The sequence below is a fragment of the Anopheles ziemanni genome, chromosome 3 (assembly GCF_943734765.1).
Source record: "Anopheles ziemanni chromosome 3, idAnoZiCoDA_A2_x.2, whole genome shotgun sequence".
NCBI classification, from domain to species: domain Eukaryota; kingdom Metazoa; phylum Arthropoda; class Insecta; order Diptera; family Culicidae; genus Anopheles; species Anopheles ziemanni.
In genome coordinates, this window is record NC_080706.1 from 5889754 (window position 1) to 5911141 (window position 21388).

A 21388-nucleotide genomic window follows, 5' to 3' on the forward strand; every position below is an offset into this window, starting at 1 on the left:
ATCGATACAACACTGGCCGGGAAGCGAACGGCGGAAGTACCGGAAGGAAGGAAGGTACAAAACAAAGGGGACAAAAAAAAAACGACGACGAAGACGAATAATTGCATCCATCGCCCTCAGTTAGGGGGGAGGGGAGGCGAATGGTTCGTTTCACGTTCTTGCCTTAATTATGTTCTCTTATCCACCGACTTACTTCGGCGGAGCGATTCCACTTTAAATATGCACCGCTCGCGATCCCTCCCTCCCTCCCCATGTCGTTTCGTGCAGTTTAGTGTTGATTTTGTCTTTCCATTGAACCAAGTGCATGAATATATTATGGAGTTACACAATCCCTTCTTCAGCTTGTAGGCAATGAAAAAAGGGAATTATTAATTTTTCGAACAACGAACATTGGAAGGGGGAAAACGGTATTCGGGTGTGGGAAAGTGGAACTTTTTGTACGAGGTCCCTAATTTCCAACAACATGCAAAGCACCCTCTAGAGACTACGACCACGCGGCGTTTGGGAAGCCCACATGCCCGGGACGATTCCGCTAATGTTCTGCACGAGCTCAGTGGCCAGCTTTCCGGCTCTGTTCTGTTGAGTGTCGTCGCCCCGCAATTTGGGCATCCCGGGTGTGTGTTTTCGCAGAAAGGCCCCAAATCGCCGAGTGATCTCGTACGGCCTTCGCCTACGCAAGCATTTTATCGACAGAATTATGTCAAAATTCATCTCGACCATTCCCGGCTCTAGCTAGGCAAGCGACATCCAGCCAAAGCCCCTGTGCACGACGGACACACACGGATCCACCCGGGAACGCAAAGTTTTTTCGCTCCACCGCAATTTTTCCTACAGTTTGCTCCCGGGTCGAAAACGCACCGAGAGGGTAGGGGGGAGGGAAGCGTGCGGATGAAAGTCTGCCAAAAAGTCTTTCCCGAAACGGACCATGCTGTTTTTGCTTGCTGCGCTACGGCTCTGTTTTTGTGTGTGTGTGTGTGTATTAGTATATATCCAGCCTAGCATTTATTTTTATTGCTCCTTGCCCTACGCGTCGTCTACAAAGGGCAGAATTGGCTTTTTCTTTTTTTTTCCTTTTTTTTTCTTTGGTAGCGGTACGGAAAACTCGCGAACTGCTGAAAAATCTTTTTCGCCACCGAGAGTGGTGGCAGCAGCCTGGGTGGGAGGGTGAGGTAGTGGAAGTGGGAGGTCCTCCTCGTCCGCCAACACGAGTCCGTTCCGATGGCACCTACCTGACATGCGCAGACTTCACCGAAGCCACCCTTTCCCAGCACGCGGTACATTCGGAAAGTTTTGTAAGTAACCGGCTGGGCCTCGAGCCATTTCCACTGGAGGTATCTGTGTGTGAGAGAAGAAATCAAAGGGGAGAAAAATACGGTACGGTTAAAAAGCGGTCCAGTTCGTTTGATATTCACGTACAAAGAAGAAAGAGAAAACTCTACCAAAATGGGCTAAAAGCGCGACGGAAGGAGAGAAAAAATTAAGTAAAACACTGCCCAAAGACCTGAGGACAAAAGTCGAATTAATTAGACCCAATCATCGAACCTCACCTCGCTCCGTGATCGGTTTCCCATTATCACGCAAATGTTTCTGGTTGCGTGAAAAAAAAAAGCCTCAAACCGTTTAAAAGCATGGAAGGAAATCGATGAGCAAGAAAAAAAACGAACCAAGTAACAAGAAAGCATCCGCTTTTTGAAACTCAAACAGAAAATGCAAAACCCAAAGGCGCAAAAGACCCGAAAAGAGGGAAAATTTGAGCCCCAGAACGAGTGCGGCTCGATCCATTAAAATCACGCGAAAGTTTGTTCATGTTCGCCCCTAAAAAACAAAAAAACACAAGCAAAGCAAAACATCATAAGCTGCCGGTTGCGAGCGAGACCTATCAGATGTAGAAAAGTTTCCACGAAACTCCATGATAAACCATCAGCATCATCATCAACATCCTCACCCCGTGCTCAGTAACCTCTCTCTTCGTGACACAAGGACAGCAAACACAACCACTCGTTCGGTCTTTGCACAAACAGATCCAAAAGCAGCAGCAATCGGGCAAAAACATTGCCAACCAAGGTTTAGGCACCCCCGCAAAGGAAAACCCTCTCCAAGCAAGTGTAAAACTCTCGATCTACTCCGGCCCGGGGGAGAGCCTCAATCAATTCCACCATCTTGCTGCTGCTGCACGGATAACAATAAAAGACAGCAACATTTATGATTTCTTTTTTTCCATCGACTCTTCCATTCACTTGCGATCGATTCGTGTTCCTTTTTTTTTCCGAGCCGGCTGGCTTAGCTTGGGGAAGGTAAAACCAGCATCAACACGAAGCCCACGCGCGGTTTCCACTCGCATCCCCCTGTGTACCCTGCGAGAGGATTAGCAAGAAAAGCTCCGGTAAAGTGTGATTCCGAGCGAAGTTTACCAGGGAAAACCATCCTCTCGTGCAACCATCAACAAAAAAAAAGCTGGGCCGAGAAAAGGCGACGGCTCGGTACAATAATCGGTTGCCCGGAAAGGTTATCGAGTGTTCCGGGAGGATTTCGTTTATTTTTAAAAGCACCGAGCGATCGATAGCGGAGGCGACAGACCGCGCCAGGCCACACTTCACTCGCCCCCGCCGCACGCATAAGCACCTGTTGATGGGAGATAAGCGAATTTGTACTACACTTTTATGATCCTCCCCCACCTCATTTTGAAATGGCCTATAAATCCCGATTTTCACGAGAAACACAAGGTTAGGCGGTCAGTAAAAGTGGCAGACGTGTCCCATGGAGTGTTGGGAACATATTAATCGGACTCGATCTCTGGTCGAATCGATCCACATTCCGGGATCAAACATATTTCCGTCCGGCTACACCGGTTCGGTGTAAAACAAAATCCATAGCCACACCCTATGGGATGTAATCAAACACCAAATGGAAAGTAAACAAAGTGTCGTAAAGCGTTGTGACACCGTGAGTTGTGTGGACGTCGATGTGTTAAGATCCAGAATCTAAATTAACATGTTTGCAGAACTAGTAGATCGAGAGTCTGGATTCAGATCCCGTGGTATCTTGATCCAGAATCGGGATTCGAATCACTTGATATGATCTGCCATGATTCCTGATGTCCCAATGTGTGGATCTAGATTTGTTATACATCATCTGTCACAGCAAAGGCGTCGGATTCGATCCGGATCGGCTGAATCGAGTCCTAGACTGAGATCAATTTTTCTCATCACTACTCCTACGGTTCAGTGTGTTTTAAATCTAATAGCAGCGCATCAATATATGAGAGGGTAGCTTGCTTGCTTCGACCATGTTAACCATGTACACATTTAATTTGATTGTCTCCTGACGGGTTCAAATTTAATATACCGCACTCATGGGCTCATTACTTTTAACAACCCGGTCCCCCGTAGTAAAGGTGTGTGCGTGTTTGGGGAGGTTTATCTATTTCATGTTCTATCTCCAACCGGCACAGGAGCGTGTTGTTTTATCGTCCTTTCCCCGAGGACAATTTAGTTGATTGAATTTGACAAGTGTCGAGAAGTGTGTCGCAACGTCGCCTGGGAGAGTAATTTTTGTTAAAAGTACATCCTTGACGTTACAAGGAACGAAAACATGTCGCTGATGATGGTGAACAGTTCTTCGATTTTTTTTCTATCGAAAAGCTTCTACGCAGGATTGTGTGCACGTACGAAGAAAATCCTTCGTTCCATTTAACCGTCGCTTCACGCATCGAAGCAAATTTTCACTTCGATGCACATGTTGATCAAGTGTAGGCCGACGATGAAGATGCTTCCCGTGTCAGACCTGCCAGGGGCTGTCGTCCACATTCGGCGCCGTGTAGCAAACGGGGCGCACGGTAAGGGACACAGCAAGAAGCGGCCGGTGATTCCCTGTCATCCGAACCGAGAGCAAACAGACAATTTTCCCAGCTCGTCGTTTCCGATTTGCTTGACCATGCGTGGCTGCAAGCGGTCTATCATGCCCGCAACGTGGGCCGGAATCTAAATCCATAACTGACATGGTGCCCGCCCGTCCGCAAACAAACCTCACGCGCGCCCGGCATCTTCACTAAACGTCTGGTGTCGTTTGGGATATTTACCGAGAAAAACGAAGTCCCGGAATGGCACACACTAAACACTCGAATGAGTTCTTCATTCGTGTGACATTATGAGGGGAATGTGCTTTCCTGATGGAAGAAGCGTTGGTACTTCAAAGCGCGAGGAAAAAGATCCCATCGCCCCGCTGAAATAGATCCAGACTTAACACAAACTTGTTGCCACAAAGAGCGAAAGAGAGCCAGCAATCGTCCTGGTTTTGTGGAAAAAGCGAACACGGTCGCGGAAGGACTCATTTTTCCACTAACGACACTCTCGACTCTCCATTCGGTTCCCAAAAGTCACCTTCAATAGAGTTTGCAATCAACCGAGCGCAATGGGGATGTAAATGTCAAAGTTTTCCTAGGAAAAATCAATTTGGCCAACGTTACTTGGCGTGTTTACACTGGCTGTGTGTATGTGGGGAGGGCGCTGTGGCAACGAGCTTGGAACCGGGAACGTTCGAGAGTGTCCTCGTCCGACGTACGCCAGGCGTAGAGCTAAAGCGCGTCGTGGGATATTTTCCAATCATGGCAATGTAATCATCGGCACCACCATTCCGGATCGCTGGAACGTATGTTTCTGGCGCTGTCTATATTCCACCGGGGACCGAGGGAGCAATGTCCGGGTTGGTATGCACTTAGGGAAACTGCTTTTCAGTCGCGAACGGAGGGAGTTGTGGGCGGAATATCAAACAAACACGATATGTGTAATCGAGAAATAATTGAATTAAACCAAGGAAGAGATCCTTCCCCAGTTGACAAGTGATTTACTCGTCCAGATGCCACTCGGTACACACATGCACACACGAGCGAAAATGTAAGCAAAGGATCCGTAGCATGTTCCGGTCTTTTGATCACGATGAAATTCATCTCTGGTTTACCTCTTTTTTCACTTTTAACCAACCTTCACCCAAACGAAACGAGTCCCATTCGAAGATGCCAAACAGCGTCAGAAGAGCTGGTATGACCGATTTCACTCGACGGATTCCAATTTCCACCACCTTCTACTAGAACAGTTTTCACGATTAGGATGTTGGATAAACCCTTCTCTGTCGTCTCCCACCCGGCGGAGGAAAAGAAACATCCAGGCATCATTAATTCGCAGATGATGTATGTTTTGCTCGGTTGTACATCTAATACCTGACAACACACATCGCGAAGGCGAAAGCAGTCGCTGGCCACACCAACCAGACTCGCCACCATTTCACACCCGGGAGAGAAAGGAAACGTTCGCGAACATGAGCGATGTCTTCGGTTAGGGCTAAAGATGGCCGGCTCGAGCTCTTTCGCACCCGCAAGCGAAATCGTTCGAGGAATCCGGAAAGGTACCCTTTATGGATAAAGCTGGAGTCAGATGGCAACAAGCGCTGTGGCCGGAAGTCATCCGTCAAAGTTTATGCCTTTATTGATTTTGTTCCCAATGCTGACGCTGTTTTTGTTGCTGTTTACGCTACCATCGTTCGTCTCGTTATCGTACCTCGCAATCGAGGAGCATACACACACCCACATACAGTGGGTGGCCAATCGGGAGTGCAGCTTTCTCGGGAAAAACGATTTATTACAAATTGGCTAAATAATGAGTGCAATAAAGTGGAATACGAAATTACACCTAATTTATCGCAGACTTGACTCTCTCTCTCTTTTTCTCTCGTGCGTCACTGAAGGATACCGGACGGATGTCGCGGCGAAAGATTGAAGAAAAATGTGTTCTTTTGTGCACAGTTGAGTTAGTGATCGGAATAGAAAATCTTTTAACGGATTTGAATCCGACTAACGAATTATCGTTTGTTGATTCGATCCTTTTAGTAACTCTTTTAAGATTTTATCCTTTGGATCAGAATCTATTAATTTTTCTTTAGTTTTTGCAAAACCTTTGTGATGATCTTTCTACTAACAAGAATGATTCACTCTCTTATTCTTACTCATTACGTACATCACTAGTTTGGATACTTTTGATTGAAAAATAGTACAAAAAGGTTGATGGTGAAGCTATCTTTTTCATCATTTAATTGCAACGAAAAGTAAAAGTAAAATATCAAAAAATGATATTAAAAGATAGAAAAAAATAAACCACAAAATGTTACTTTAAATTATGTAAAAAACTGAGCTTTTATCATATAAAATATAAAAATTCCATGCAAAGAGATACTAAAGCGTAACAATCATCATGCAACAGTAAATAAATAGAGATCTTTAAAAACAGAAAACAGAACAGAAGACCCCAAAAAGGAAAGCCCAAGCATTGATGATGATGTACATCAAAACAAGCTGATCTAACTTTTGCGGAAAACCAAACGGGAGAATACCCGCCGAGCTGTAACTGTTATCAACAAACGTTTCACGTTTCATTAGTTTCGCCTGGCTTCGACTCACTGCCAGAAGAATATCCAATTCCAGATCCAACTGCAATCGAGTCAGTCCGTTCAGTGTTTCATCAGCTGAGTGCCGGCTACACTGCATCAAGTGCCATTGAAAGTCCCTTACCACTCCCCTACCCTACCCTAGCCTAGCCTAGCTCACAAGCAGCGACGACCGAGTAAATCGAACCCTAATGAGCTGGCCAATAATAATGACATACCGAGTGCGGGCCAACTTTTCCACACAATCGTCATCTTCATGCCGAGTGCGTACCACCACCACCACCACCAATACAACGAACCAAACGCAGGGCGCACAACTCTGAGTGCGGCAAGTTTGCGCCGGCGGCACTAATGGAAGTAGATAAAAGTTTTCACTCTCCGATGGCACCGATGGGGCGGGGAGGGTGGGTTTTGGGCCCCTACGGCGTACTAGATTCGAGTCGAGTATCGTTCTTACCCGGATCGCACACAGGCTCCTCCGGCAGTTCCACATGTTGCAACAAGGGAAACAGTTGAAGGACATTAGGGGCACTGTAAGCTGATGACACAGGCCACTTGGTTAACGAGGCCGCGTTCCGGTAAAGACACGATGGAGCCCATCATACACACCCACACACATTAGGTCTCGACTATTGATATCGTATCTGGTGAACAGTTTTCACTTGAGCCACTGTAAAATCTATTCTACAAAGGTTCACTAAAAAAAAAGAAAAAGCCACAAGTTGACGGAAAAAGGGAACCCGATGGGAAATACTACCCTTTTCCACGGCAGAAGAAAACGCTCCGCAAACGTTATCTCGAAGCAATTCGCCCCGCAAAGGAACGCTGTAATAAAATAGACAGAAAGTTGATCCGAAAGGACACTGGAACAATTTCAACTCTTCCAGCGCAATGGAATTCGATATTACATTCCGCAATTTCCGCACCAAATACGATGCCGGCCTTTTTCGTGCTTCCTTCGTAAACATTTCGATAGATTCTTAAAAAACATTTCACATTCACCAACTTTTCGCCCCTGGTCGGGGGCTTCTTTATGGTTCGCTCTAATTGGTACACATTTATCACGACGCAAACAATGGCGCATGGTGGAAGTATTTCTCGTGCGGGAGCCAATTTAAGTCGGAACGCTAGAAACCTAAGGGTTTTATAGAGCAAGGATTATCGTTCCAGAAACGAGGAGCTTTTAAAACATAATATCTTTTTTAATTGCTAGACGAACGAAATTGATCCAATTTGTCTAAAATGTCTTTTGAAACAAATATCGATACTTGTTGTTGCCAAATAAAATAGAATATTCACAGAATTCCAACAACATTTCGGGTCGAGAAGCTGCAAACTGAAAGGCAAGGCAATCCATTGCTGAATCGACAACGGAATGCAAGTCACGAGAATGTAACACACAGAAGAAGTTAGAGTACTCTCGTTTTTCTTCATTGCATCATAAATTATCTCGTTTCTGTTCGATTGACAGCACGTCGAGGAAATGACGGCAGAATTCTGTAACAACCGGCTAATAGATGTTGAAACAGAAACGCATCGTCATCGCCCTGCGTCGAGCGGAAAGGAAAAGCGCACCGTGATGTTAGTTTCCTACGGCAAATTCTTCCTCTTTGGCAAGTGTGAGACGTGAACGTGTAATATCGAACTACGACGGGTACACGTTCAATATACCTATCAAATTGTCAAACTATATGCTCGGTGAAGATCTCCACTTACTTTGCCAACCACGAGCAACATATGTCAGTCGCCCGATGGCCTCGTTCTTGGGCAAACAGCACGGCGGTTCCAGATTCCAATTTACCAACCATATACCGTCCCGTCGTCCGCCGCAGCCAAGTCTGACCCCGTTTGTTATCTCGGGGGCGCTGAATAAATTACCACGGTGACATTGGAGGTTAAGTGCCTTTTCATTTATATAAGGTCTCCCCAGGTCCCGGGCATCGCACACCGCATTCCAGTAAGATCAGGCACGCGCGCCTCCGAAGCCAATATCGTCCCCAATCGCGACCGCTTGATCGTGTGTGTGTGTGTGTGGCTCGCAAATTGGCATCACTTTCGCGTTGATGCAAATAGACGCGATGGTGGAAGATCGTTAACACCATTAATTCACGGTTTCTTTAGGAAAGAATAACGAAGACATTGTAAGAAAGACATTAAAAGAAAAACATATGAACCATACCAAAAATTGCACTTCATGGTGGACAAGCTTCCCTCGCAGTCAATAATGATTATTTATCGATACTGACTTCCTCACAGTTAAATCGCAAGGACTTGGCGTAGTTCATAAAAGTCCATCAATCGCCAAACGTCCGCACAGAACAGTGTATCGTTTTTCAACTGTGTATCTTCCGGTTCCTAAAATGTCCATGCGCTTCGCCACTTGTAAGCGGCTCCGGTCAAGAATGCGAGAGCTTCAACAGAAATCCGATGTCTTGCGGGAGAAGTGTCACCGAAAAACTGAAAATGATACGCTTGTCGTTTTTGGACATTGTGAGGGGATGGTTTCTAGTTTCGCATAAATCAATCCACGAACGCTCTTCGCAAATTTCTCAGGAGGTCGAACGTGATTTATCATTAAGTGTATCTATTCCTACTGTTCCGGCATTTCTTTACCCTTTTCGGTAGTACGTACGTAAAGAGAATGTTTTCAAAAATACTTTGTATTACGATCCTTAAAGAAATACATTAAATAAATAACCTTAAAGGTTTAAACCACCATAGAAAGAAAGAAAAATGCCATCCGTTCAAAACCCAACCCTACATCAACTCCTAGGAACTGTTGCCCAATATTTGCACGCATCCAATGTGCACGTTTGTTGTTTATCTTGTCGTTTATTTTCACCGTGACTCTAAGCTGGCACGATAATGTGGCATGAAAAATGGACCAACGTGCGCGATTTCTCTTCGTTAGTCTTCCTTCGCCGGTGATGGAAATCCCCCTCGGGAAGAAGTCCCTCCCCGTCCTTGGTATTACCTTGACGTGGCTGGCTTTTCGAATGTGCTGGAAGCTGGAAAATTGAATTCGAAACCACATCAATCACTTCCGAAGCACACTTAGAAACACGGGAGCAGAAGCGGCACCAGGCGAACGAAATGCCGATACGCATTCCCGCTCGCTCGCTCCCGCGTCGTCCTGCCACCTAACCCTTGGCCTGGACGTGATCGTCGGCTAGCGCAAAGGCAAGAGTTGAACCCCTTCAGGACAGCTTCTAGTGCTGCCTCGGCTCGGATGTTACGACAACAGTTGATGGTAGCACTATTGGAAAGGTAACCACCCCACACCACTCCCGAGGCCGTAGGCAATGGTCGTCGCCATTCGTCGTCCTTAACCTCTAGCTGAAACCTATAAAATGAAAAGCACACACGTGGCATATCCTTTTCGTTCGGCATTCGGAAACCTCTCACCGCGCGCGGAACACTTCCCCCGGGGGGAACCCAGAAGTCAATGGTTTCCCCATGGCAACATGCATACACGTACACACATTTCCACAAAGCAAGGCGCGCGGGGTATTTCTCGTAGATAAAAGGAACCGGCTAAAGTATATAATTTCAACGCTTTCAGATTGGCAGACTCAATTTGCCGTCCTTTGGCAAACACGCCGTACGCGACACGACGCGGCTGGGGTTGTACCGGCCTCGTCAGCTCGATTTTCCCGAACGAATCCACACAAGCGAAGTTCAAACGATTTGCTCCTTTATAGAAACAAATTGCCAGAAGCTCAAGGTCACCACAAGGGAATGCTTCTGCTGGTGAGTATCAGGGGAGGGAAAAGTCCTAAACCCACGACGACGACGCGTGAGGTCGCTCTTCTTTTTATATTTGTCATAAATTGTCTGGCCCCGGACAAAGCCAGCTCTCACTCGCGAGGGAGGTGTAATGCTTTCGAAGAAACTGTCTCTTCCATCCAAACGTTCGTTGCCAATGAAAATGTGGAACATTATGCTACGCGTACCCGTAGCAATCACAGAAAATGTGTGTTCCACGCCCACTGGAAAAAAGCACTCTCAAAAAAGGAGTCAAGGCGGAAATCATTTCCTTATCATCACTTCGCCACCGCTGGCATTGCTAATAACCATGTTTTACAAACTTTCCAAATTCCAAGAACTCGTTTGTTTGCCAGATTCAACTGTTCCAACTGCACGCTGCTATCGTCCCCTGCCAGGCTAAGCTTCCAAAAGACATTGTACCGGAATGCTGTCGTGTCTTATGATGTGACTTCATCCACCGGACTGTCCCCGCGTGCATCAAGAAATCCCGGAGAAGGTGGTAAATAAATAGTGTGCAGCAAACGAACGTCAACACGTGCACCCTCCCATCCGGAAGAATGTGCCGCTGCACCCCACCCGCAGATACTGCCCCACAGGACGGCTTGTAAAGACCACGTCTCATTTGGAATTTAACAATCTTCTCGGACCACCCGACGTCGATCCGGACGTACTCTGCCGTTTAAATACCTCCTTGGGCAAATGCAAATCTCATCATCTGCTCGGGCGTTCAGCGGGCGAAAGGGCAAACGAATTACATCACCGACAAACAGACAGACGGTCGGGAAGGACAGACATTCGCACGACGTCTCGGACTCATCCTAGACGGATGCTCGCCTCGACTACGGCATGCTGATTGTTAGTCCAGCCAGCTTGAAGACGATGCAGCAAGTTCAACATTCCGGAACCCCCCTCCCTTCGCTCGGGTTTGCCATCTGCTTTGTGCCCGCCCCTCAGGAACATGACTACACCAACCGATGACCAACGTACCTGTGGAAGTACATCGAAGCTTCGAATTCCCGGAATGGTTCGCCGGCCAGGAACGCCCGTACCGCCGTGATGGAAGGTTCGAACAGCTCTCTGCTGCCGGCTGCAAGGCGAGAACACACGGAGAGATTAGAGTTTTGGTGAAAAGAAACCAAAGACCGTATGGAAAATGGCCACTTAGTGCACACATTGGCCCGTGGCCCTGGCACACACGCACACTTACTGGATAGTTTGTTGCGGACCTGCGCCACCATGTCGTCGTTCAGCACGTCCAGCACGAACTCGTCCTTCTCGCTGACGTTGATGGCGTTGGTGATGGTGACCGAGTTCGAGCCGGTCAGGCTCTTCTCCGGGTCGTCGTGATTGCTAAGCTTCTTCGTGTCGCCCCCGATGCCGCTGTCGTCGTCGCACTTCCCCCCGTCGCTGTCGCAGCCGCCGCCTCCGCCGCTGTCCTCGCGCTGGCTCTCGGTGCATAGTCCCAGGTACCGCTTCACGACCTCGTACGCCAGATCGACCCGGTGCTCGTCGGCCGCTATTTCATACCTGGAACGATTCGGAACGGAACAGCAGAAACCATCAGCGACGTTGTAAAATCAATCTACTGAGTTTAAAAATGTTATAAAATTCCCATCGACTTACAAGTCATGAACATTAATTTTAAGAATTTGAGTCATTAAAATTTGACTTGCCAGTTTTCGTTGTTTTGCTCAAACATTGCAGCAATTTACATAGAAATGTACAATTACACAGGTCTAACCATGTTCGAGCCCTTTTGTTTCAATTTCCTGGTGAATGCCAAGATCAAAAAAGCACACATAACAGTAAGCAACTAAGATCTGTAGAGCACAATTCCTTAAGAATTGTCTTAATCGCGTAAGTAAAGAAGTCCTTTTTCGATATATTGTTTAAAACGATGAGAATGCTATCGTTTCTCAAAAAGGATTCGTTTAAAACTAATTCCAATTGATTTCAAAACTCCAATCAAAGGATTAAAAATTGATTTATCTTTCATGTTAAAATAAAATACAGAAAAAGGTCAATAGAACCGCTGAATTTATGAAATATTAAACCCTTAACTCTTGCTACTTCATGGTAAGAAAATTAGATTGATTTGACAAACCAACCGTCCTCGCCATGAAGAAGTCCATCAAGACACCGTGTCCGAAAGCTGTCCTGTGCTGAGCGTGGAAGCGCTTGTCTCACCCTCAGAGTGCCTGGGCAAAAAGCAATAAGCTCGTGCCGACTAAAAGCTAAAACAGTTGCCCCCACGGACCCGACTCCCTCAACTCTCCCCTCTGCCTTTTTCCAACCATCGGACGCACACTGCTGGGACCGCGGCTGTGCTTTCGAGCAAACTCATCTTCACAATCGAATCAAGCGACCCGTGCCCCCCTCGACGAACACACACAGCGAGGGCAACGATCCTTCTTGGCCTAACCAAGTTTCTTCTCGCAACCCTTGAGCTAATGTTTCAAATTTTGAACATTCTTCGCCGGCCTGTCAAAGAGAATTTGCATCCCCTTCGCTAAGCCCGTCCGTCCGTCCGTGTGCACCAGGGAGAAGAAGGTGCCTCGATGTGCGGGAGAAGGACGCGTTCCTCGTGGTAATGGCAGTTTAATATGATGCCAAGTGCCTGCCAGGTTCAAACAATTCCGTCGGCAAGAAGGAAAACTTCTGCTCGGGCGACACGGAAAGCGAAACCGGAAAAGGTTTCTTAGAAGGCACGAAAGTTCAGCCAAGATCACTGCACCACTTCTTGCTCCACACGGCTGACCAGTTTCCCCCCGGGGGCTTCCTTCCCCGAACAACAGACGCCGGCACGACGTGAGCCAAAATTGCATTTACGTTAAGAGGACATTGCACATCCTTCCCCCTGGATGGCAGATCGCCGGCTCGCGTGCGGAGAGACTTTTGATATCTGAACAGCCTCGGTGATGGTGATGTGGCTTTGAAACACACACACACACACACGCGACAAACGGGGGAAGGGAAAGAGGGAAAGAGGGAGGAAAATTTATGACTCTACTTTGGGTGCCTGCTTGCCAGAACCCTGCGCGCATCGCTCTGCATGGAACACTCACCGTTCAGAATTGTCCTCGATTCCTGTTTTGGCCCGTTTTTACCCGGGATCACACGGTTCCCGGAACACGGCCGGCAAGTCTGGAGTGTGTCCTTCGTCCTCGCTCGCCAGAGGCAACTAAATTGCTTGCAGTCGAGCGAACTCATGCAGTTCTAACGCCGGTCAACAGACGCGACGATGGCGGTGGTTTGGCGATAACGGGTGGAAAGCAATTGTTAAAATGTGATTAAAAACAAAAGCTTCACGGTTCCGTGCTTCACGAGCGATTCGGCGGAGTGTTTTTCCAGCCCGGGCAGCACCGGTGGGTGGTGTAAAAGCACCAAAGGACCACGATGGTGACGACTTGTAGGATGATAAATTAAAAAAAAAAAAACTAAAAACTCCATCCAAACCTTCAAGAAGCGACTCGGCAAAGGAACTCCTTCGGTGACCACCAACGGGCGAGAAAACAATGCAAAACCAATACCATAATTCATTTGTCCTAGGGCACACGAACGAACGGACGGAGCCGGTTTCGAAGGGAGAAATGAACGATAAATAATTTTACCGAAAACTTGCACCGTAATTGCTGCACTTCGGATGTCGGGCAAAGACATGGCATGGTATTCATCCTTCTTAAAAACAAATCTACAAACAGCCAAATGGCTGCTTCGCTTTGGTTTTAATTTATTTAGAAGGAACGATTTCAGCTAGATTTTAATACAATCATAAACTTAAATACCCGTCCAAGGGGGAGGGGAATGATAGATAAACAAAACGAAGGCGCATTATTCCGTATTTACTTGCCATCTCCGCCGTTGGTGAAATTTAGCGGACTAGACGGCAGAAACTTCCACCCAGAAATTCCAAAATTCCTACAGCCTTTCAATCAATTTCATCGGAAAAATTAAATTATGTCCATCATTCCTCCGCCCAAAGCGAGAGCAAAGCTTCAATTATGTTCGCTCTTTTTTTTCTCTCTCTTCTTCTCGCTACTTAGATTGACGGCCGAAAACTTTTGCCATGGCAATCAGGCTCCTTGCTGCCATGGAAATGCCATAAAATTGGCCACCTTGGGGAAAAGCACGGACGCACGCATATTATTTCAATTCACGCCCGCCTTTACGGCTCCTCCGGTCTTAAAAAAAAGGTTCGTACGGAATTTGTTTGCATCGATTCATTTGGAGAAGAAAAGGAAGCTGTACAAGGTTCGAGAGGCCAGGGTTCCCGTATCCTGTGGCAATCTGGGAAGCTAGACGCACTAAGCAAACTGGAACCATACAAAAGCCCGTACACTAAAAGGGCATTGAAGAAAACGATTTGTGAGGAAATATAAAGGAGGCTGAAATTAAATAAATTCATCAAAAGGAAACATTTAGAATTGCGCTGAAGTCAGCATTGCGCGCATGTAATGAAAATTGCAAATATGGGCACCATTTTGTTGGAAAAAAAATTATATTTTCTACCCAATTACATTCGCGAATCGAAAATGGTTGAGAGGAAAAAAAGCGATGAGCAACCATCGGGGGGTTCAACACGCAGAGATAACATTTGAAATTTGACATAATTTGCTATTCGCTTGGAACGGGCCAGCACTATCGAACATCACACACACACACAAACATACGAAACCACATTAGAGGAATGGTGCCCGCCATCCTCTTCAAACCGAACACGGAAAGCAGCGATATTTCATCTGCAACCGAATGCTGTGGCAATCATTTCTGGGCTGACGTCGGCGGGCAGCAACGGCATTAGCCACGAACGTCGGTTTCCGGATGTCCTCCGCTCCGGGCGGGGGGAGGCGGTACGTGGATTTTCGGGTTGTGGTTGCCATTGTTTCCGGTCGATGAACGTGACGCGGTTTCCGTTCCGTTTCAACCCCAATGCACCCCACACGCGTTGAGCTTCCCCGACCAGACCAAATTCAACTCTAAACTGACGACCGAACACACGCACATACACCCACTCACACACACACACACGCGGTCGTACGTGGCAGGAAGAAAACGTTTTGTTTTATGCTTCCTTGTGCACCGGAGGGGAGAGGGCCACATTTCGGATCGTTTCACTTTGGCTTGGCTTGGTTTATTGCGATCCTACCATTAACCCACATTTGGTTCCGAAATTTGTGAAAGAGGAAGAGCGCCGCGCCCTCACCGGGGGGGTTTTTGGGAAAATCTTCCCACCATTTTATGGGCTAGATTGCTAAGTCAGCGAAACAACGCCGCGTGCCGTTTGGTTCGGGCGGAAGGAAACTCCTGGCCGGTTGATAAAGTGAATGGCGAAAAGACTTCGTGCGTGTGTAAAAGTCCGCAACAGTTGATAACATCTCGCATTGTCATGAATCGATGTTCTCTTCCGGTTCCGGATGCTACATAAGGCGGAGATGAACGATGTTTCGCTTTACAAACTTTACGGTACATCAATCAAATATCCTTTAAGAAAAGCTGTATTATTTTATTGTTCGTCGAACTGTGTAATTAAGGCTTTACGGAGGAGACTAATACTTACCGCGTGGCGTCATCGAGGAACGTGATGTACCGCGAGTACTGGGGCCGTTTCACCTTGCAGAACTGGCGGAACAGCTCACGCCCGATCGGCTGCTGATCAACTACGTAACCATAGCTTACATCTGGAATGGGAAAGGAAAGGAAGCACAGGAAATAAGCGATAAGCTACAACTAGCCAAAACACACGACTACAAATATAAGGGTATAATTTTATATTGGATTTATTTAATTGGGGAATCATTAAGAGTAGAGTTGTGTAAATATGATTCAGTTGTGAGTTGTGTAAATCTGATCTCTGTCTTAAAAGGGATTAATGAATCTTTCGTCGAGAGATTCATGAATCCTAAAGACACACCAACTGATGAAATGGGTTGAGGGACCCCCCTTTTTTGGTCTGAAGGTCCACGCCTATGAAAGAATCGAGGAGATTCGTGACAGATCCATGAAAGATTCATGAAGATTCATAAAGGTTTCAAAAGATTCATTAAGCTTTGAAGATTCAAATCCGCAAAGATACATGAATCCATCGGAATGCATATTAGGTGAAAGATTCATATGAATGAATCTCGCCAAAAGATTCATTAAGCACAACACTAATTAAGAGTAATTCATCCCGTGGTATTGGATTAAGTTGATGGGAAGTTAGTGAAATTAATTTCAAATTATTTTGTTTTATCGAAACTTGTACCCAATCGACTGCATTGAACGAGCTCGTCTAAGCATGAGTGAAGCGTCCGGCTGGATATAATATTGTAAGGATTATGTACGCCGTCAAACACGATTTTCAATTACAAAAACCGGAAACAACTGACAGAAGGATACGCCATCGGCAGACGCTTTCCCCCATGCGGTGAGATGAGTTGAAATCGTACTAAGAATTTGCCTTTTGATGTTGGCAGGACGCGCTACCGTTATGCTTCAGTTGAAGCCTCATTTCCGCCGCAGGATTCACGCACCGTTTCAAACGCTGTGTGTTGTGCCACTAAGTGTTAAAATTAAATTTAATCGGTTAAGCGCACAAGGAAGGAAGGAATGAGACGATTTCTTTTTAGAGTAAATAAACGCCAAGGTGAACTAATATCAAGCGGAGTTCGTTTACTATCAAACAATACTAAGAACAATAAATTGCTAGATGGATTAAGCTGCACCGTTTTCATTTTCTTGACTCCACTCAAACGGTGGTAAAAAGTGTCGTCAAAAGACATCGATGTCGCGACCAAACACGCACCTACCTCGAGACTTGCTTCCGATACCGAGTCCGGAAGCCCCAGAGGTAATTGTCGTACGAAGGTGAAAATGCTTCCTTCTGAGTGCATCAGAAACGCATCCATCGAGCGGTCAAAGCGGAGGGCCGTTGATGTGCACTAAACACGCTTCGGCGGTTCCAGTTTCATTCGACTCAAGCACGTTTTACCCGGTAGATTACCCTTGTTCCGGACGGAGCGGGAGAAAAATGGTTGCAACCACCACAAACGCCTCTGTGCACGGAAGTGCAACGAGTGCATCAGCATTGGCTTCGCCTGGACGCTAATCTATATTAATGGCTTGCACGACCTCGCCTGACCACATCAGAAAAACACACACACACACACAACCATGGGGCGAGTGAAAGATGTCCGTTCGCCACGCCAAGAAAGTAGGAAAGCAAAGCCATTTAGGTATCCTTCAGCCCGCTAGGAATGGTTGGAGCAACGATTGCGTGTATTTGTGTATGCTTGTGTGTGTGTGTGTGAGTGTGATGACCTCACACACCATTTGCGAAAGGATGCGACGATGCCTTTTTCGCTTCACCTTCATTGGAAGCCGGACGGGGACGGTGGTCAAGCGAAAGAAAATTGTTAACCATAAAGTAACCCCTGGAACCACCGCAAGTGTTGACTTTAGATAGGTGGAAGCGGGTTGAAGCAGGTGAGCAACATTTTAAATACAAAAGTTTAACAACAATATTTATCTCTTGTATTACTCCATCTTCAAGGAAAACACGAAAAATTAAATCTGATATAGGACGACGTGCTGTGTATATATATGTGTGTGGACGCCTGAGTCTTTACTCCACGAATTTTGGCATCCACACAAAATGGCCTCGACCCCCTTGGGTACTCTCTTTCCTCCTCCAGCTCAAGACACCGGGCTCGGGATTCCATGATCCTTGGTGCATCATCCGGCGGAAAAGAGGGAACTAACGCAAATTGGAAACAGCCACAGAGGGCGAAACCCGGTGAGCGGGCGGAAAATTTATCTCATTACTTCCGTCGGTGACATACCACCTCCCCATCCCGCCCTCCTTGCCAGCCCGCGTTCCCATCATCACCCGGCGGGCTGACCGGGACTATTCGTCTTCTCTATTGGGTCGAAAAGTCGAGGATAAGATTTATTCGCACATTGCAGGGCGATAAAGAGAGCCGGAGAGAGGCAGAGAGAAGAAGCCAAAGAGAGTGCTGAGAGCACTGCAGAGAAAGGTTAGGGCTTTCCTTCGCAATTTCCACCACCGGGCACGAGGGTTTTCCACGGATCTGCCACAGGCGAGCGAGAGAAGGAGTGTCGCCTTGCAACAACAGCGACCATTATCGTGATATAGACGAGCACACATACACACACACAATCATGCACACAAGCATCTACGGTGTGCTCCAATCGGTGCAAACTTGGCAAAATATCATCCTTGACGAGCCATCACGCCGGGCGCAACGGCCCGTTGTTGGACCCGGAATATGTATGTCCGAACACAAAAACGGCACCTCCCTTTCCCACAGCACCCCCCGCCTGACCAACACTCGCTTTTTTATTTATTTACCCCCTCTCCGTTCCTCTGCACATCGCCGCCGACAGAATGCTGTCCTCCGTGTCCAACGACGCGGATGGTAATTTTCCGGCGATGGTGTGGCAACATCGTTTAGACGCGCTTTTCGGGTAACGTAATTTTTATGCTTTCTCCTTTTGTCCCCCCTCCACGGCACCCCATCCTTCCCCCTCGGTGACATTATATTTTGCTATTCTGGACCACGCGTTCGTAGGGGCTTCCCCCAAAAACTCCCACGAGCCGAAGACGAACGAAGAGCAGAGCCAACACAAACGTTAATTCGTTTTGATTCGCTTTGATTTCATTGGCTTGCTGCTGTGAAAATAAACATTATTTCGTTCCCACCCCTCTCCCCCCACCACCCGGCCCTCTTCCCTCCGGTATGCCCTCTGTGAGTGGTAGGTGTCCGCGACCTTCACACACCGGTCGTCCAATACCCCTGGGAGTCGACGCCATGGGCCCTCTCCCCCTTCAACGTTCTACCACCACCACCCCCGACACTACATTATTACTTCATTAGGATATAAAATAATAAAAACCCTGATTGCGTTATCGCCGCCCGAAAAGCTTCTCGGTCAGACAGCAATACACACAAACACCCGGCAATAAAGCAAACAAAAATGGAACTACCTCACGGGCCGGAGCATGCCAGGGCGAAGCGGGCCAACACATTGAGAATCTGGGACGGCAGACAGACGAATGTTTGCATTTGTGTTCCCATTCCGTTGCAATATGGTGGCTTTTTTTCCTCCTCCTTTTTTTTTTGCTCCCACGACAGACAGCATAATGCGCTGTGTGGCATCGTATCGCTATCGGTCGTTTCGGTGGCCGGAGGTACCCGGACAAAGGTTGCCAATCGGTGTTGGGTACACACCATTGATAAATGTCTGCAACGATGATGCATGCTTTCGGTGCATAAACGTGGCGAGGGTAATGGGGAAAGACCGACAAGGAGAGGTGGATGCAATCGACATCAATCCTTTGGCAAGGAATGCGGAGATCCTGCTAAAGTCGATCGAAAGTTTGCCGATGTTTGGTTTTATTTTTAGAGCAATAAAATGGTGTACCAAACATGGTGTACCACAAATGATAAATTTAACATTCCCAACATAACTATCTCTTCAAAAATAAAATAGGAAAAATCATCTCTTCACCGTTAAAAATACGCCCTCTCTTTCTCGCTTCTCTCTTCTCTTTAGCAAAGTTAGTTGACAAAAAATGAATGAAATTACAAACCTCTGGAAAAAAAACATATTCCAAAATCCGATCTGCGCCGCGGCATAAAAGATCATCCCGCTGCGAAATATAATCTGAAGTTACGAAATGAGATGACACTTTATCCGACCATTTTCTCCATGAAAAGCGCGCTGGTGTTTTCCACGAACGCAAAAGACCAAAGTCGAACCACAATTGAAATGTCGCAATCGACAGACCTGTCTTACTCGCTTTCGCTTCTGGCCGCTTTTCCGACGATGGATCGAATCGTCGAAAATGCGTCGCCGAATCGGCACGTGGACACTTCCGTCCCGGGGTTGAGGGGGAGGGGGCCGAGAAAAAAAAAACATGGCACAAAATAATTCCCATCTTTACGATCATCGAAATCCCATTAATGTTCGCCGAATAAAGTGTGCGGGAGGGGATGAAGAAAATGACGCCACCACCACTTCCGCGAAAGATGGCTTTGGGGAGAATTTTCACCTTTCCCCTGCTTGGCCCTTTCCGGGTGCCACGAATGCCCGGGACGGTTGCGAAAGGTGGTGATGTTTCCGCCGTTCATTGCCGTCACGTGCTCATCGGGCATCGGCCAGTTTGCGAACTCAGAGCGAATTGTCCTGAGGGTTGGGCGCGTCAGCAGGGGGTTTTGTCTGTCGGAATAGTTGAGCCGCTTCCAACAAATCCGCGGTATTCGTGCGTCTTTGTGCCAAAGAATCCGAACAATGCAAACCTATCTTGAGGCAGGCAAGATGAGACGAAATTTTCAATTTGCAACGGAAAAGCAACGCAGCTGTGTTAAACATTTGATTTAACTACTAGAAATAACTATTTAATCCCCGGAACACAATACGGGTTAAAAATGGATTGCCCTTGGGTGAATCTTACTCACGGATGCAAAATCGAGCGAAACCAATATCAATGCCTCTAGTCTACTTTTACCTTACGTAAGAATGTACACATTTAGCAATAATTTTAACATTATAAATAAATATGTCAAACTTGAAAGCACATCAACTTAATGGGACGGAAATGACATGTGAAACTTTTTCTGATTCCATCACGGTTCTTCGAAAACATATATCGTTCTGGATGCCAAAATTTGCCTTCGCAGAAAAAGGGAACCAGACGTAACGTATGCATTATTCCAGGAAAGAAAGTAATTTAAAATGTTTTTCCGGTAAAACCAATATGGTGCGGGCTCCAGGAAAAGCACCATTCTAAGCCATTCTACACGTCAAGAATAACGGATAAAAATTTAAACAACACCTACCTGTCAGGAACGGAAAAAGGAACTTATGGTGGACAAACTAGTGCAAAGTAAAATTGAAGAATAACTATACAACTTTACTAGCCGACAGCTGTACCTAAAGAATAGAAAAAGAAAGTAACAAAGAGTGTTGATAACACCTGCCCTTTCGATTACTTTACATAGCGCAACATAAATACACACAGAACCATTTTTACAATGTTTTCGTTTTTCACCTCTCAGGATTTACCGAACTTCCCCAGATGGAAAAACGATAACAAACATATGTTTCCCCAAACGGAAAACGTACAAAGTAACGCCAGGCAATCCGAGCGGCGAATGCGGAAGCACTCATCTCTCATCATTCG

The 21388-nt window shown here is 46.7% G+C and overlaps 1 protein-coding gene across 1 annotated transcript in view; it reads right to left on the reverse strand.

Annotated features, from left to right (window-relative positions):
* Positions 1–21388, reverse strand: part of LOC131290048 (G protein-coupled receptor kinase 2) — a 48291-nt gene that overhangs the window by 4407 nt on the left and 22496 nt on the right. The window contains exons 3-6 of the mRNA XM_058319427.1: positions 15761–15881; positions 11411–11730; positions 11191–11290; positions 1230–1335 (exon numbers count right to left, since the gene is read on the reverse strand). Coding sequence (XP_058175410.1) covers positions 1230–1335; positions 11191–11290; positions 11411–11730; positions 15761–15881 — 647 coding nt within the window. The remainder of the gene's footprint in view (positions 1–1229; positions 1336–11190; positions 11291–11410; positions 11731–15760; positions 15882–21388) is intronic.